This window comes from Filicampus tigris, chromosome 15 (assembly GCF_054856515.1).
Source record: "Filicampus tigris isolate MCC_2025a chromosome 15, RoL_Ftig_1.0, whole genome shotgun sequence".
Classification (NCBI taxonomy): domain Eukaryota; kingdom Metazoa; phylum Chordata; class Actinopteri; order Syngnathiformes; family Syngnathidae; genus Filicampus; species Filicampus tigris.
Window position 1 is genome coordinate 16,566,363 of NC_141231.1, and position 17,983 is coordinate 16,584,345.

A 17,983-nucleotide genomic window follows, 5' to 3' on the forward strand; every position below is an offset into this window, starting at 1 on the left:
AAAAAAGTGAAAAGAATATAAATGAATTCCTGGGCTTGAATGGCTGGACTGTGAAAAGACAAATAAATATGTCAATGGCAGTGAATGAGTTAACTGAACATTGACCTTCGCGTACAGTCAATATGTGTTATTGCTGTAAAGAGGACATTGAGTACCTAATTAAAGTCATCAGTATGGAGTAGCCTATTGAGTGTTGAATGTTCAACGCTTTGTGGCCACATACGGAAAATGAGTCCAGGTAGTTTTTCTACTATTGAATTTAAACACCGAATATTCAACATAGTCTACTGAACTAAAGACTGCTGTACTAAAACATTATTTTTTTATGTTGTTCACTGCAAACACATTGTGTTATTTTTAACCCAACTGTTTTTAGAGTGTAACAACATGGCCGCCCCCTGAGAGAGCTACAAACTCATATTCCACAAACGCCGATCGTTATTAATCGGAATGCTCTATTTCGACTAGTGGGGCTACATAGAACATATACATTTGGGGGTTTACTTCCCTTTAAGGATAATGGTTTTGAATTTAATTTATGCTTCCAAATATAACTAAGAAAAAAACTGCACATCAACTGCGATAATTATTTTATCGTTTTTAAATGTTCAATTCATTGCTCTGCAACGAGAAACTGTCTTTAATACAAAATCCCGATAACAGGAACCATGCTGAATGTTGTGTTGAAGTTCATTTCAAATAGAATAACGTATTTCACTTACTGTAATAAAATTATCATAAGCTGCACTTAGTCGAAATGAGAACACTTTGTCTTTGAGGGTTTATGTGGAGGCTTGTCATGCATTCCCAGGCTTCTTTTTTCCTTCCTTTCGGAGGATTGCACTTGGAATAAGTTATCCCTGTGGCCCTATACACACACCCCTTTTCACATGAAGTATATATTCTGTAAGTCCTGAGTTGGGAGATAAAATGTGTGAAAGAAGAGCAGCAGGATTTGGAGCGGCATGCAGAGGGGGAGCAGCCAAAATAGAGCGAGAATATCAGCAGCGCTGCCTGCCAGACTCACTGAGCTGCTAAGCGGGGCTTAACGATGCCCAAGGGTGTGTGTGTGTGTGCATGCGTGTGTATGTTTGTGTGTATTTTGGGGAGCTTTCCTTCTTTATAAGCCCAAAACATGAGTTCCATGTTTCGGGTTCAACTAGAGGCCAAAGAGTCTGAATGGCAGAACTTTGTTTGAAGGTTGAGAACTTGCCAATTAGTTAGTTAGTGGCGGTCTGACTAACTAGATGTTCCTCTAATTACTGACGGAATGCCCACCTCTTTAGATTTGCTTACAGCACAAAAATTGAGTGTGATTCGTCTTCGGTCGAATGCACCGCACGGTCACTTTCATTTTGAATCTCGAAATGCTAAATGAGTGAAAATTATGACTCACGGCTCGTGTTATGATTCAGTGCCGTTTTACACCACTGCCACCTGCGCACTAAGTCACCATTTTGTGAAATTAACTCCCCTGACTGTGTTCATGAAAATGAAGGATCATTATCTTTGTAAAGGCAGACACTTTGATTCACCTTTCGTTTTGGGTCTTGTTACCTTTTACAAGTGGCCATAATGTTGTGGCCACTTGTCAGGTCCGATTGTGTGTCACATTCGACCTTCCTTCCTCCCGTTGGCTCCCCTCGGTGTGCCACATGAGCGGGCTGGCACGAAACGACAGTTGACCGTTGAGCCCACAAGGTACCATCGCTTCTCATCGCACCCAATCAGTGCGCTTGGAAGTCAAACACTGCCGCATGCTGGAGTCAGGCCAGTTGCTTGCAAAAAAACTGTGAAAAATGGTTCACATGTTGAAGGGCATGGCCTACTTGGACGTCACGTTGAGGTTTTGCCGTTAAATTAAGGCTTGAAATAAATGTTTTTTGTTCCCGTATTTCAATCATAACAAACACGGGCACAGTCAGGTCTTGTGTTTACTTGCTTGTCAGTTTGTTTTTTTCGCTTGAGCCTGTTCTCACGAGAATTCAGCAGGATTTTGTGTAACATATTTTAGGTTGCTTTTAAAAAGCTTTGTTAATAATCCCGAATAAGAGTGCCTTAGCAATGCTTTTTTCTTGTTTTTTTTTTTTTTTGTCTTTTATTTTTTGTCAGAGCCAAAATGTATGATGTGTAACCATACCACTGGTAACAGAAGTTGTGCCCCGGAGAAAGCTTTCCCTTGCGTCTCCCGACTACGGTTGGACGTCATAAAATGGAACGGATGTCACTGATAAAATTGACAATGGTTGACAGATTCGCGACGTACGGCGTACATATTTGAAAAGGTGTTTCCACCTGTACAAATTACACCAAAAGTGTAGAACTTGACAGGTATCCACACTGCAAAAAAAAAAAAACCTTCCTAACGCCACCAAAAATAATCAAGTCCCCCAGTTTTAATCCAAAAAAACATTCATGCAAACGGTCATGCAAATCACAAAACAGACCTTCTATGATTCTATTGATACCAACATGCAAAAAAAAAAAAAAAAAAGCTACAAAGAAAAATGAACAACAAATTACAAAATCAAATCACGCTCATCGTCATCATCATCTGAGAACGTGTTTTGGAGACTTGAATTTTTCTTTTTGTGGCATTCTTCACAAACGTGGAGAATTAAGCAGCAACACTTTCAGAAAACCGCACTTTTCTGGCATCCCACAACCACCTCCACACCCGCTGTTACATACGCACACACACACACATAGCCAACACACCTACGATGCTCATCTTTCACATGACGAAGATGCAAGAGTCGTTAAAGATTCTATTTCTTACTCGGAAAGGTGAGAATGTTTAGGATGTACAAAGGAGGTCATGACGGGTGGTATGTAGCAACCCACGTTTCGCAGTAGGCGAGCACAAAGTGCATGGGGGTGTCATCAGAATAAACCAAATGAATAGTGAAATACATTATAGCAATGTTTTTTTAAAAATAACAGGAATAAAACGCCAGAAAATAACTATATTGTGACTGTTGGGAGACTTGACTCATGCAAATGAAACTTTAAAGAACGTGTGCAGAAATAATACAGTATGGGCATGCAAAAAATGCCAAGTACTACTAACAAGTAGAAGATCAACTCTTCACATTTAATGTTTTCTTTTGTGATGAGTGAATATTGTGCCTTTGCTCATGTAACTAGCTAATTATGTTGCTGACTGCACAATAACAAACATTGTGCTTGACCCAAGCACCCACCACTATACTATTGCTGTCATAATATTGGAAATGCATGCATATGGGTGTCCGTCACAGGCGGAAAGACGGACCGGTCCGTCACTTAGGCGGAATGCCCAGCTCGACATATTATCATACAAGAGTTGCATGAGTGGGTGAATGTGTTTATACATTCGATTATGCTCAGTTTTGACTGGCACATTGTATGAGGCTAAAACATTTTTAGATATAATGCACACCATTTAACAATGTGTCTGTACTGTTTGCAGTTGTGTGGAACTACACTGCGTGTATCTATTAGAAATACAATATGACATGTACATGATAATTGTTGAAAAAAATAAATAAATAAAAAACAGGTCGGTATTCAGTATGTGGTTTTCTTCTGCCGACTTTGCTACTTAGTTGTCTGATCACGCGTATGTCACAATATGGATGGAGGGCATAAAATATATAAAGAAAATGAATAGGCCTACTGTGTAGTTAAACAACACACATCAGAGTAGGAGTGCAGTAACACTTGTCAGTGAGTCACGATTCCTAAAGTTTACACCACAGATTCGCACCTCGATTAGCTGCCGCCTGAGGGTGTCTGAAAAAAAAAAAGCACAATGGAGATGGCAACAAGATTCAGTAAAAGTGATCACATAAAGGAGGGAACGAAAGTGTTGTTTCTTCATGATATTTGTTCTGTCTATCTATCTATCTATCTATCTATCTATCTATCTATCTATCTATCTATCTATCGATCTATCTATCTATCTACCTATCTAGCTAGCTAGCTAGCTTGCTACCAAATAGCTATTTGTCAAAAATCTAGAATTTTAATGGCATACTCATCAAATCGGCATTTCAAGTTTGTATTCAAGTTTTACTTGAATGCTGGTTGTAATGTATTTATCTTGTGGTTAACTTGTAAACCAGTAAAGAATGTCAAAATGTTCCTTAAAACATTGCCTACACAGTCAGTATTTTCTATTTGCTATTTTTTATTTATTTATTTTTTACTCCATTTACAGCACTTTTGTGCGCAGCGATGGGTTATAAATAAAAGTTGAGTTGACTTGAGACTTGAGAAGCCCATCTGGATGCGTCACATCCAATGAAAGGTCCACACTAGCGCAAGTAATGTCATTATGACTTTATTATGAGGAGGAATGTCGTGCCTTTTGCAGCACGGGGGTCTTGCATTGGGGTTTACCTGTGGGCGCTCGGTGATTGGAGAGGTTGGCATCTTAGCCCCGCCCCCCTCCGGCGTGCCGCCCGTCTCTCCGGCTGGTGTGCGCACAGTTGCTTTCAGCTCCCCGGCAGTCCGCCGCAGAACATGAGCTCTCACCCCACTGAGCGGACACTCCACGTCACTCATGCTTCCCCCACGCGACTGCTGACGGAAACAGCCGCTCTTTAGGCACCGAGTCACGTTTACATCGGCCGCGTTTGTTTTCTTTCCCTTGCCTTTGTTTTTTTTTTTTTTTTTGGATGCGCCATGAAAGCGCGTTGGAGGAGTTGTGGCGCGGGGCTGGTGGCGTGGACGTGGGTTTGGAGTGTGGCGTGGTGCATCCCGGCAAATGAAGGTAAGCCGTGTGCCTCTCAGCTTCACCTCTTGGGCTTGACTTGTCACCGGCAAGGGTTTAATCACTTTAATCGGGGACCACCGCGCGTGGCTCGCCTCCTTCTGACATGTCGTCAGACGCCTCAAAAGACCATTTGCACAGAACATGCACTTTTACAGATAACCAGTCACTTGAAGATTTGCGTGGAGTAACAGCGCACTGCGTGTGAGCAAACACCTTGAGGAAACACTTTAAGGTGTTCATTTTAATGTGTTGGTTTTTCCTTATAAAAATGAAGTCATCAGCGGTGTTTATCTGGTACCGTAAATCGAATAAAATGCCATAAATTGTTACTATCGTTTCATCAGCCGGTGCAAACATGATGACATAAGTCACCTCAACTCAACCGGTGCGTCACATTCACCTGTCACATTCGACATCTAAAGGGGTGATGTCAATACAGCATGGAACAGAGTGTCAGGTTGTGTTCCCACGCTATTGTCTGCACACTGTGCAGAATTCTAATGGTGGGAGATGAAGGCTTTTGTCGAGGGCTATTAGTTGGCATTATCCCGGGAAAGAGAGAACATTCTTCAGCCTGCTTATTCTTCGCATGAGAGATTTATTTGGACAAAGTTTAAAGTGCACTGAAGTGTTTGGCCATTGTGTGGCTGTAGAATTGATTGCTACTGGTGGTTTTTTTTTTGTTGTTTTTTTTTGTGCACGGCATCTTTCATCTAAAAAGTTGGAATTCACCTGATACATCACACAAGAGTCCTGGTTTATATCCAAACATACTGCAAATACATACTGGTACATTCGAGGAGAAACATCATGATGAGTCAAAGGGAACATGACTGACAGAGGCTCTATGAAATCGTACAACTTTCATTTTAAGTGCTAGGGCCCCAAGTGTCTTTTTTTTTCTCCACGGGACCCCAAATTCCTGGCGTCAAAAGACCACCTTGATTGTACAGAACATTTACTTCCTGTTTTGATTTGATCTGCAGCCCGTTTAGGCAACAAACTAGTTGAGTGTCAGTTTACATGCGACCACTGCTGGGTGTTGCCAAATAGTGAAATCCTTGAATTCCTTTCCTGATTCTTAATCGCCATTTAACCATTAACCAAAAGTAGAATGATCTGCACTCAACAGAATTATGCTCACTTCCTATACAAACAATTGTTTGTATATTATTTTTATACAACTTTGAATTTTTTTTTTGGGGGGGACATCTTTCATGCTCTGCAGTATAATTTATTTCCATCAATCTAATAGCTTTAGACAAATGCAATTTTCTTTCTCTTGTTTGTGAGGCGTGTGATTAATTGGAGGAAGAAACTGTGAATACCAACGACCTTAATGGCTCCTTTAATATTTAATATGTGCTCCAGGAGTGAGGGAACCTCTCGTCGAGTTTAGTAACATCACTGATGAGCCACTTTGGAGGGAAAACAGTTACAAGTTGATTAATTCCCTCTTTTGGAGCGAGTCCGTGCTCATTTTAATTGATTACTTTCTCCAAACATGTCAGTTTGCTGCACGATGCTCACACATCTGTTTTGGAGAGGAACACCGGGCCCCTATTAATAATAATAATAATAATAATAATAATATCTGACTAATGAGGATGGTTTCGGGTATGCGAGGGCGCACGTTAGTGAGGGCCAAACCCATCACACTTAATGGCGTTGATATGAAGAGAGCAGATTTGCCACATTTGGCTAAATTACACAAAATGAGTTGATTAAAGTGGCTGTGTGTGTAATGCATGAGTGAAGGTAAGCAATTAAGATAACGGGGCCTTGCATGAAGGCAGATTTGGAGAGAAAAGGAGACCACGTCGTTAATACTGAGGGCACATAAGTGCTAAGCACCTTGCTAGCGGAGCTACTCTTGCCTTTTTATTTTAAAAAGACTTCCCAAGCTAAAAATCGATGCACTCCTCTGAATATGTCAAATATCTTTCAAATAACATCAGTGCAACACTTGAGGGCCCCTCCGACACTGAGAAGCGATGACTCTTCCGGATGCCTCGAGTAGATCATTGTCACGAGTTAAATGGTTGAAGGTAGAGTGAAAGCAGACACGTATCCCATATGATCTAGTTCAGCATCACTTATCTCTTCTTTATGGCCTAATTAGTTGTCTAATCGGCGCCAAAGGACATCTTTTATTATTCTCGGCAGAGCAGTTGAGACTTTAAGACTAGCGGAGTGTGTAGGGGAAGGGTTGGAGAGAGAACAAGGTTTGCCTCAGACCGACCCTACCCACATACAAAAAAAACGCCTCCATGGATTTTGATTAACATTATCTCATTCCAGCGTCTATGTCTTGCATGTCTTAAAGTGACATTTTTATTTTTTTTGGGGGGGGTGATAAAATTACAAAAAAATGTCAAATTTAATAGATGTTTACTTAGATTCCATCATGATATTGAATGCTTAACGATACACGTGCCATAAAAGTTAAAGCGGAAGTCAACCCAAACATATTACATATTTTTTTTCAAGAATATGTTCCCAGCAGGCCCACTTGTTGAAACACGGCATTCTGATTCATTTTGAGTTTGTGTATATATAATATAAGTTAAGCAGCAAAATGCACTCGTTTTTAGCCATCTCTGAGGCCGGCTATTTTGTCTTCTAGTTGTTGTGATGTCATTTTCAGTTGACAGAAGACAAAATGGCCGCCCCCGGAGATGGCTAAAAACGAGTGCATTTTGCTGCTTAATTTATATTATATATACACAAACTCAAAATGAATCAGAATGCCGTGTTTCAACTAGTGGGCCTGCTGAGAACATATTCTTGAAAAAAATGTGTTTGGGTTGACATCCGCTTTAAATAGTGTAATAAGTTGTCTGGCATTGTTGCAGACATTTTATTTCATTTTAGTCGCAGCGGTGAAGCTAAATAAGAACTTTGTTGCCTTATAACTCCTTATTACCAACCGCATTGATGTTCTTCACAGCAATGGTTTCATGACAAATAATAAGTACATGTGCTGTGCTAGTATCCTGCAGTTAGCAAGCACGGTCATAAGTCAGTTAGCCACATTAGCCCATTAGCATTGGCCACCAGCCGCTCTCGGCACTTATTATGTGGACATCAGGGCACGTCGTTGGCTATTTGCATACTGTAGAGTCACCTAATGTAACGGTTGTTGCTCCTTGCGAAGTTACTGTGGGAGGATGTGGAGTTTATGTTAAAATTTTAGGTAAGCTTTCGTAGCGTCACTAAGAGTAATTGTTTTTCACAGCCACTAGACATTACCTTTAGGCAAGGCAGCAGCTTATACACATGGAAATGCAATGTGCTTGACATTATTAAAAGTGCAACATTTAAAGGAAGTTACAAACAAAGAAAAGAGGAATATATTTCAAATAAAAACTAGCTTACTAAAAAAGAGTATACAGCGCAAGAACAAGATTTTGGATTGTGAAAAAAGCTTTGGACGACCTCAATCACAGGTATAGGAAAAAGGGCATAGTTTTAAACCCGGATTTAAAAACATCTACACTTTATTGTTGTTTTGAATCTTAAGTCATTTGTGTAATTCACTCTGATAATAAAGGATACCAGAAATTGATGCCTTGGAAGCTATTGAGGAACATTTGCGTGCACTACATGGCTGCAACCAGCAGAGGCACTGTTGAATCAGCCTCACCTAGTTTGCTGTCTAAAGAACCCCAAAATTGGTGTCAGCTCTGGGGAGTTGAGCTACAGCCTGTGCGACAATATTCCGGTCAATACAACACCCTCATAAAAAATAGGAGTTCAGAATATTCAACAACAAATTATTGTATTCCTTATAATGTTCATGTAGAAATTCCATCATGTTCATTTTTCCATCGACGATTAAAGAAATTAAGACCAATGCCAATCCTGCGGCCGGAACTAAAGAAATTAAGACCAATGCCCATCCTGCGGGCGGAACTTTTTTCTCACCGATTACTTCCTGTAATAATGAAATAAATTGCATAACTGCAGGTCAACAAACAAAGACTAAAAGGATCCTTCACGCTGGACTTACGCCCTTTATTGAGCGCACAGTGTGTAGCACGGAACAAGTTCAACATTATCACTGATGAGATAGTCAAGTGAACCCTGCCCACATGACTCAAGCTGCTTTTAGAGTGAGTGATACGCCAGCTCAACCTCTGTTTTCAATCGTGTTATCAATGTTATTGCTATCGAATGTGATGTGAAAATGACTTTGGTGCACTTTATTCATTTGTCTCTTACCAACATATTCCAACTGCTCAAAGGCAAAATATTTCACCAAATATATTTAGTTAATGACGATATAAATATTTGATGAAAAGCTGAATGTAGTCATGCTGAAATTTCTCATTCCCGTTCAAAATAGTAAAGTAGTAACCGTCTGTTTTTATTCAAAACACGCCACTCATACCAAACTATGGGATGTGCCACCATCCCATCATATGTCAGCTTTAACATTTTCTGCAGATAAGCAAGAGACGGTCCCTACATGGAGTAAAAATGGGAATCCAGATGCGCTCACACGTCCTGGTGATCCATTGTTATCGTGATTATTAATTATCGCGGGAAAAATTGACGGGAATTCCGAGTAATGTGACTGTCCTAGAGGAGGGGGAGGAGACGGGTTTGGAGGAGTGCAACGGTCAGCTACTTATGCTTGACAGCGTTGGGGCAGAAAAAAAAAAAAAAAAAAATAGGCTGACGGAGGAAGATTTGGACTAGGTCTGCGTGAGGCGAGCCTTCGCTAGTCGCCTTAATATATGTAAATTGATGGTCATGTAAACGTGACCACGTTGGCATTCCTAACACCTTTTGATGCCCGAAATGCTGCTTTGCATTCTATCGGCAAGTGACACAAAACCGATGCTATACCTGGCGACAGGGCAGTTAGATCACCTACCGCATATTCGACACCTTTCTTGGTATGTCTTTCATTTCGACTCACTGCTATTTTCATTTTACAGTTAACCTGCTGGATTCTCGCTCTGTGATGGGAGACCTCGGATGGGTGTCGTACCCGAAAAATGGGGTGAGTGTGCGTGAAGTCCATTCGTACGGCGTACAGAGCACACTGGGAAAAGTTACTATGACGGCTGACAGCTACACCTTTTAATAAAGCGTCCGGATGTGTTTTTGGAATGTTAAAGGTCATTCAAGTTTCCAAGAACTTCTAGTTAATTATAAGGGTCGTTTGAATTCATGAATAAACTATTGAAAGTCATCATGGCATATTTAATTCTCAGGCCAAGAATTGGATTTCCATGTCCCTAGTATTCCCAGTAGAAGGGCTAATTAAAGGAGGACTTAGGAAAGTTGGAAAACAGTCATTGACAATTAATGGCGTTTGAAACGTATTCAGGAGTCTTTCAAGAACACCTCAACTATGAGCAACTCGCTCACAGTCAAACTGTTTAGCTATCCGTCCTGAGTTTTTGTGGAAGGGCAATAAGGTGATTGTTTGTCCTGGTTTGTTGACTTTTTTTTTTTTTCAGATTATACAGTGTACTGCTACAAACGGGTAGAATAAATGAATCAATTAACTGATCATTAAAAATAAGTCACATTGTGTGCAAATGATTGTAGTTTCTTGAACTTTATCCCAAATAATACACTTCTATAATAATGCGGAAAAGTATTTCTTCAACAATATCGTCAATGTGTCGAAATGAATCTGTTACTTGACAACTCATTGATTGTCAAATTAATCGACAGCTATTTTGATAATCAATTAAGAGCCCCCACTAGCAGTTTCAAAAAGTTGCTTAGCACATAACTCACTCTCGTTTGCTATTGCTTAATTTATTTCTTTTTTTTCAATCACCAAACAATACTTAACAAACAGCAGCAATTAAGTTATAAACCGTAATTGAGGGAAAAAAAACATTTTGCAATAAACTTGACAGCATAATACAATTGTATCCGATTATTTGATCAAAACGATGGAATGATTTGATCGAAAAATCTGTAGCGACGGCCCTTGTTATATAGATATTTTCAAAATTTAGTGTGGCAGCAAATTTGGGTAGCCAAACATTCGAAACACCGTCCAGTGGGATGCAGTGCAATTCCACATCACGACAAAAATCAATAGGCATATTTTTTAATGCAAACGTTTAGCGTTACGCTTCCTGGGAAAAATATAATCTCCAATATCAGAAAGCTCCCTTTAATTCTCATTGATAATATATGGTAAAATCTCCTGCTTATAAATTTTCAGGTCTACCTGCCGTGCTGACCATTACAATTTCTCACCTCTTTTTTATTCCAGTCACAGCTCCTCTCAGGCTGTTTCGTAGCTCGATAGGAGATGGGCTGAAAATGCAGACATATCCACAGTCACATTAATCGAGTGTGATTATGCCTCGTGGTTTTATCCAGTGCGTATATAACCGCATTCATGCGAGGCGGTGGTGAAAAAAAGACCCCCTGAAACATTCTCACATATTGACTCTTGTTGTTGTTGTTTTTTTTTTTTAATTCCATTCGGCGCAAGCTGGTGTTTGTGTTCCATTTAACATATTGTCTTGTGTTGAAATGATTTGCGAGGGGAACAGGAATGACTGTTGTTCGCTATTAGAATTGGTATTGTGGAAGCTGTTTACAATGGAGCCCAATCTGGAGCACCGTCCGTGAGCTTACGCACACGCGCGCACCCACACACACAGCGACTTGGCGGCGGCGGTCTACTACGGCTAAATAAGATGTTAAACAGGGGGCTTTTTTGGGCTCATATTCCAGATGGTTTGTTTCATTCTCCTCCTCCTCCATCCGCACCGCTATCTTTTACATCGGCTTCTTCTATCTGTCCTGTTTGCCTCCACATGTCCTTGTCGCCATCTGCTTGTCTTTTTATCTCACCATCCTTCCTATTCTCCTTTCAGTGCTCCCCACCAAATGCTTCCGTTTGCTTTGAACAAAAAGCACATGGAAGGTGCGTTTAAGGACAGGCCTACTCACTTCCAATATCTTTTTTTTTTTTTTTTTTTTTTTTAAATGTATATTTGCTGTCCAAAGTCAACCTTGACACTTTTTTTTTTTTTAAATTCACATGCAAAAAAAAAAATGCTTCCCAGTAACACATACTGTTATTTTCATTTTACATCCAAAACGTGAATCTATGGATAACTGCATGTATTTGATTAGCAGGTTTTGGTTTATTATAAGGAAAGTAACAGCAGCAATCCGCTTTACCGTTTTTGTTTCTGTTGTCTTCAGTACAAAGTGAAAGTGGGAGCTTCAAAGACAGTTCTGGCACCAATATGAACAGTGTCCCTAAAAATGATGAAAATGTGTTTTCATATATGTCATAATTTTAACAGTACTTAAAGGAGAGCACCATATTACTGTTAAAAATTCAACATCCTCAGTTACGTTATGCCTGCTTTTGACTATATATACTGTTCGTACAGTACAATATGGATTAAGTGTAGGTTTTGACAGGCTACTTACTGTAATGCCCCCCCAAGTGGGAAAGGAGAGCCACGGTCACCAATTTACTCTTCAGGTGTTAATTGAAAGTAGGGAGGCGTGCAAAACACAAATAGCACAGAATAACGCAGAATAGCCGCACCTTTATGTAAGACGCATGGTTTGAAACCTAGGAAAAAAGTAGCGGCTTATAGTCTGGAAAATACGGTAAATATATATATAAAATACTCTCCTTATGGTCTCTTTTTATTGCAGATGTACAGCGATTGTGGATGAGTCTGGAGTGTATCGTCCTCCTCACATTAAACTGGGCTTAATAAACTCCCGATGCTCCATATGCTTCCCAATTTTTTAGAAATCCGTTGTTGTATTTACTTTCAAGTGGAGCGTTTGATGTGGTTACCAACAGACTGATAGCCCAGCGTTGCTTCTACCATTGTAAAGGGAAGACAAAATGAACAGAAAGTGGATATTTGGGGTTTTGGATGGAAGTCAACCCTGAAATATTTGTAAGGTACGGCCAGGCTGCAAAGCAAGTCCTGGCACGAACACTTAACTTTGTTCTTTCTTCCACTGGGACCATCCCGCCTACATTTCGTCTCCCATATTGTGATGGGAGAGTGATGGCAGATTAGCTGAGCTGCTGCTCGCATGCCATTTTCGACAGGCTTTTATCTACTACTGCATCTTCAAGTGGAAAGAAAAAGAAAAAAAGACACTATAAAAGGAATGGTTGTCACAATAAGGATTATTTGCCCATCAGATCCATCCATGTCACCTGTCTCCGTTGTGCGCTGTTAGTCTAACCAATTCCAGGCCCATTTTGATCTGTTTTCTCCACTGGACTCGTCAAGAGTGTTGGCAAAGGCTGACTGATGAAAACATTTGGACTTTAAAAATGGAATATGAAAACACACACGTGACAACTGATCGCCAGCTGCCAGCTGGTGGGAGATTGGCGGCAACCGAACAACTCTCCAAACAGACTCCAGTAACTACTCACTCTTTTCACACTTCAAAATCTGAGGCGGCTCGGTACACGCTGGAAATAGGAGCCGCTTTTCTGTGCATGCCTCATGGATGGACGATTTCAATTCCTGTTCTTGCAAAAACGACGGAAAATGTTGGACGGAGACTCCGATTTAGTGCAAGGGGATACATTCAAGACACGCATTAGGTGAAAATCTGCAATATAGGGAAACCACTGAAAACTTTTTTTTTAAATTCATATTTCCATAGATTTACCTCACCAACATGCTTTAAACACATCTGAACTGATCAGAAACGTCTTTTAAACATATTGTGAATGTATATTATTTATTTCAGCAAAAAAAGGAAAAAGCAAGTATAAAATGTGACGAAACTATAGCTAAGCAGTGTGTTCTGCTAGCATAACTACAGGTTGATGACATGATGGTTTGACACGAGGCGTTTTTAGCATTTACGTGGAAACATTTCTGCTGACATTAAAAAAAAAAAAAAAAAAAAAAAAATCCACTTTGAGATTTGTCAATTCAAACTCTCCAAAATGAAGTCGTCATATTCGTTTCACTTCAAAGCTATGTGATGGCACTTTTGGTAGAACAAACAGACTTTTACCACTCGCTGTTCAGAAGAGTCAACACCACTCATGTTGGTTTATATGAAATGTTAAGGGCTAGGTTTACATCCTGGACAAAGAACACATCTGGCAGTCTGAGAGCGTGCTCTGCTTCACTTTTCCAAGGTTTTGATTCAAAACCATTTGTACGTAAGCTTACGTGTGATCACTCTTCAGCTCAAGTTGAAGACTGGATCACTGCTCGCCTGCTGCCTGTCCTCCGCGCTCAAAATCTTCCCCGCGAGCTCGTCTACGGAAACACATTGGAGCAAGGACCGATTCACTCGCCTGAACAAAAAAAAAAAAATTCCGGCACGCATCGACTGGCTTGCTGATTCAGCATGAGGAGACCGAGATAAGGGCGGACGAGTGACAAAAGTGCTGAACGCGCACGTACACATTCACAAAAATGGCTCGTGGTTAGGCATCAATGCTCATTGGCAGCCTAACAGCTTGAATGTAAAACTGAAGAATGCTAAAAAAAAAAAAAAAAAAAAAAAAAGAAGGTGAAAGATATTCAAGAATAACGAACCACACTTACTATCCAGTATTGTAGCTTTTAATTCACGAGTCAATTTTGCACAAACGCGTGAACAAAATGGTCGCCGCCCTTCTGTTAAGGAAAGAAATGTTTGTAAGAATCGATGGCGGATGAGATCCAATCACAGGCCGTATGAAAAGAAAAACCTGCCGAAATCTGCGCCTGTGGCCCGACGGCCTTTTCTGTGCGTTTCACACGGTGTGATTAAAGCAATAATAGAGGACACATAGTAGGAAAATGATTACAGCGATGGACGGAGCCCAGTCAGCTGGGTGCACAAGTAGAAAATAAGTGTGAGGCTGTTGCCGCCGGTTTGTAGTGGAGGTGTTCCTTTCATGGCTAAAGAGCGGGGAGGACCGTTCTATTACAGTGTCATGGCGGTCAGCTGTAATAGGCGGTAATAATAAGTTGGGAGACGGCGTCGCGGTGCCAGGAGGGCACTCAGCACAGCCGCGGGGGGTCCGCTGACTGATGTGACAAACACAGACACAAACACGCGCGCACATAATAGTCAGCAAAACAAACACACACGCACACACACTAATGAGGAGCTGGAGGGATGCCTACAGGGACTCTCGAGTGTTTGCATGCGAGTGATAAGGACGGCAAGTGGAGCAGGATGGTGGAGGTGAAATAGAGGCTGAACGGATGAACCTGCGGTGATCAAACCTTGTCATTATTTTCCCGCCACTTCAGAGTCAATGCTGCAATATCTGGGGATTATTTGGCCGCATTTCTCTCACAGAGGAGATCAATCTTGACGGGGTTCATTGAACTGCATCTACGAGGAAAAGAGATTAAGATTTGTTTTATTTTATGCTAGTGCCGTCAAGCGATTGAATGTTTTTAACTAATTAATCGCAAGATGTTCCATTAATCGTATTCTTCAACTGCAATTTTTTTCCAAAGCTTGGAACCGACGTTTACTTGAGTAAAATCTTGGAATGGATGTGGTTAAAAATGTTTAAAGTACATTTCTGTTCAAAGACTGTTCTAATAGCTTTCGTTCATCCTTGAATCCGATTATTTTCCCGTGAAATACAACTGTTGAACGATACACCAAAGATGTACAGCTAATATGGTATTTGAAATTGGATTTGCATAGTGCTCAAATTATTTTGGCAAAAGCCATCAAGCAACTTTATAAAGTAAATTCTTTGCGACAGTTTGGCGGCTCAGTGAGCAGAAGACAGCTGCTACAGGAAGTAAATAAAACTGAGTTAACTGAGTTATTTTTTTTTTTTAGTGCGTTATGAAATTTGAATTAATCTCCACAGTTAATGCTTTAACTTTGACAGCCCTATTTTATATCTTTTTTTTTTAATTGGACTTGAAGTACTTCTTATCTCTCAAGGGGAAGTACAACATACTTACTGCTTTATGTTTGTTTTTTTTTGTTGGACACAACACAGTGATCCAGATCACACACATGCAGGCATGCGAGAAGAGAGTGATAGGGGCGCGTGCCGCACCAAGAGTAGGTAGAAAGTATTTGAGTTGTTGTTGTTCATGTCTCCTATTCATGTTTTTTTCCAATCCCGTACTGTGCCCCTCCCTAAAAGGAGCAAAGTTTGGGACAGTATTTTTTACCCTTCCCATTCGTTATGTTTTTATTCTTCATCAGTCCATCCTCAGTTAGTCGTCACTAACCGCATCCATCAGTGACGATCCGTCAGTCCGTCACTCGCGGACACCCCTTTTTCTGATGGTTTTTTTTGGGGGGGACCATCTGACGAACCAACGGACTAATGACGGCCTAACTGACAGACTTAAACTGACGGACTTACCTGACGGACTGGCGAATTACGTCAAGTCAAATGTATTTATAGAGCCCTTAATCACAGGAAAGTCTCAAAGGGCTTTACATGCCCATAGCTGACAACATATAAACGACATCCCCTAATCTTAACCCCCCAGGAGGGCCAGGAAAAACTGGGGTTCACCTGGGGTTCATCATTATAATTCAGTTCGTCACAAAAAATGACAGACTGACGAATGACGGACCAGCACAATTGAGTAAAATGCCCACTTCTTGTAGTTTTGTCAAGATAAATTGGTCTTCGATTACTTAATTCGGGTCATCTAAATTGATCTAGCCCCTATTACGTTAGTAATATAATAATATTGTGGAGCTGCAGAGTTGTCGGGTGTACTGTATGTCAATGTCTGTATATATGTGTGTGTGTGTGCAAAGCTGTGTGAAGCCCAGTGAAGGCTACGGGATCTGTGCGATCTAACCAGTAAGAAGCTTAATGTCTGCACAGGGGCCGACTGCGCTCCAGTCTGAGACACATAGTGATAGCTCACATGCACTCCATACATACACTTACATGTTACTGCATGTTTGTGAATTGTAAGAGCACTCATTGGCACAGATGCCTAAAGTCAAGTAGGCATAGAACCATCATGTCCGGAAATATCCCCGCTTAATCGCCTCGCATTCCCATTGAAGTCAATTCTTCCCATCGACAAAAAAAGGCAAGAAAATTCAACAATGCTGTGTACGTTTGCCTAAATGGCTCAGCAAAGAGGATGATTACGACTTAAACAAAAGGCAGAAATGTGGGGAGGAATGAAGAGTAATCAGGTGGAAGAAGACTGATGCAGAGAGACGCGGGGGGGGCGGGGGGGGGGAGACAAAGGCACAAGGTTGTGTACAGCAGCCGTGGAAAGGATGATTAATATGGGCTATTAAGCTATAACACCAGATCATAGTCTGGTCCCTCTGGCCATATTACACTGACATGATGAAGCGCCTGTATTAGCCATGGGAGAGTGCTAGCGATGCAGATAATAGCCGCATCCCAGGAGAGTTGCAGAAGGAATTAATGCCGCCGTCTGACACACACACACACACACGCACACACACACACACACACACACGTACACACGCCGGGGATCATTTGCATTCAAACTCTCTGAACACGCACATCATGGATGACTGCGCTGTAACTTTTCGGCATGTACGGCGCTACAAGACTCACAGACGAGCTAGCTCAAACTACAAGTACACGCTAATTCCCCTTTTGCTGACAAGGACTCCGCCCCTCGTTTATGGAAAAAAAATACATACACTCGGAACTCGCTCTACTCTCTTGGACTGAGGGGAAATGAGGTGGAAGTGATGAGGATTAGTTTGCCATCCACATTGAGCCACTCACAGCTCTTTATATACTTCCCGCTTTCCGCGTTAAGCCTCACACAGGGCTTTGCTGTGCCTCATTTTGACTCGATTTTCATGGTTCTTACTCTCTTCACCTGTGTATAATGTTAAATCATTTAACTACCTAACCATCTCGAAGCGCCGACGAGCTCTTGAATGGTTTCCAGGCTAGCCGATAAGGTTATGGAGCCTCCGCGAGGCTATCTGTGATGAACTGTAATCCGCGGCGCTCTGCTGTCTCAGACTTCTTAGATTGGATATGATTTCAAATCAATGAGGTTCTCGACACGGCCATTTTGAAAAAAGATTGATTGATAACGTTGACTGGTAGAGACAAGGAACCTATGGAAGTAGATGAGGTAGGTTTGTTGACCGCTCACACAATGGGGACTTCAATTATACGAAATTGTTTCTCGAAAGTATATTGTTATATGTGTGGAGTGTATTGGTCATTACTTTATGTTAGAAAGATTCAGCCAGCATCGGTCCACCAAGTGGTTGAGTTCAGTT

At 41.0% G+C, this 17,983-nt stretch overlaps 1 protein-coding gene across 4 annotated transcripts in view; it reads left to right on the top strand.

Moving 5' to 3' along the window:
• Positions 1 to 17,983, top strand: part of epha5 (EPH receptor A5) — a 116,056-nt gene that overhangs the window by 51,967 nt on the left and 46,106 nt on the right. For 3 of the 4 annotated variants that reach the window (XM_086054508.1, XM_086054510.1, XM_086054511.1), the window contains exons 1-2: positions 4,494 to 4,756; positions 9,706 to 9,770. In XM_086054508.1, coding sequence (XP_085910634.1) covers positions 4,669 to 4,756; positions 9,706 to 9,770 — 153 coding nt within the window. In that variant the 5' untranslated portion in view covers positions 4,494 to 4,668. Of the gene's footprint in view, positions 1 to 4,493; positions 4,757 to 9,705; positions 9,771 to 17,983 lie in introns of those variants that run through there. The other variant, XM_086054509.1, reaches the window with a different exon arrangement.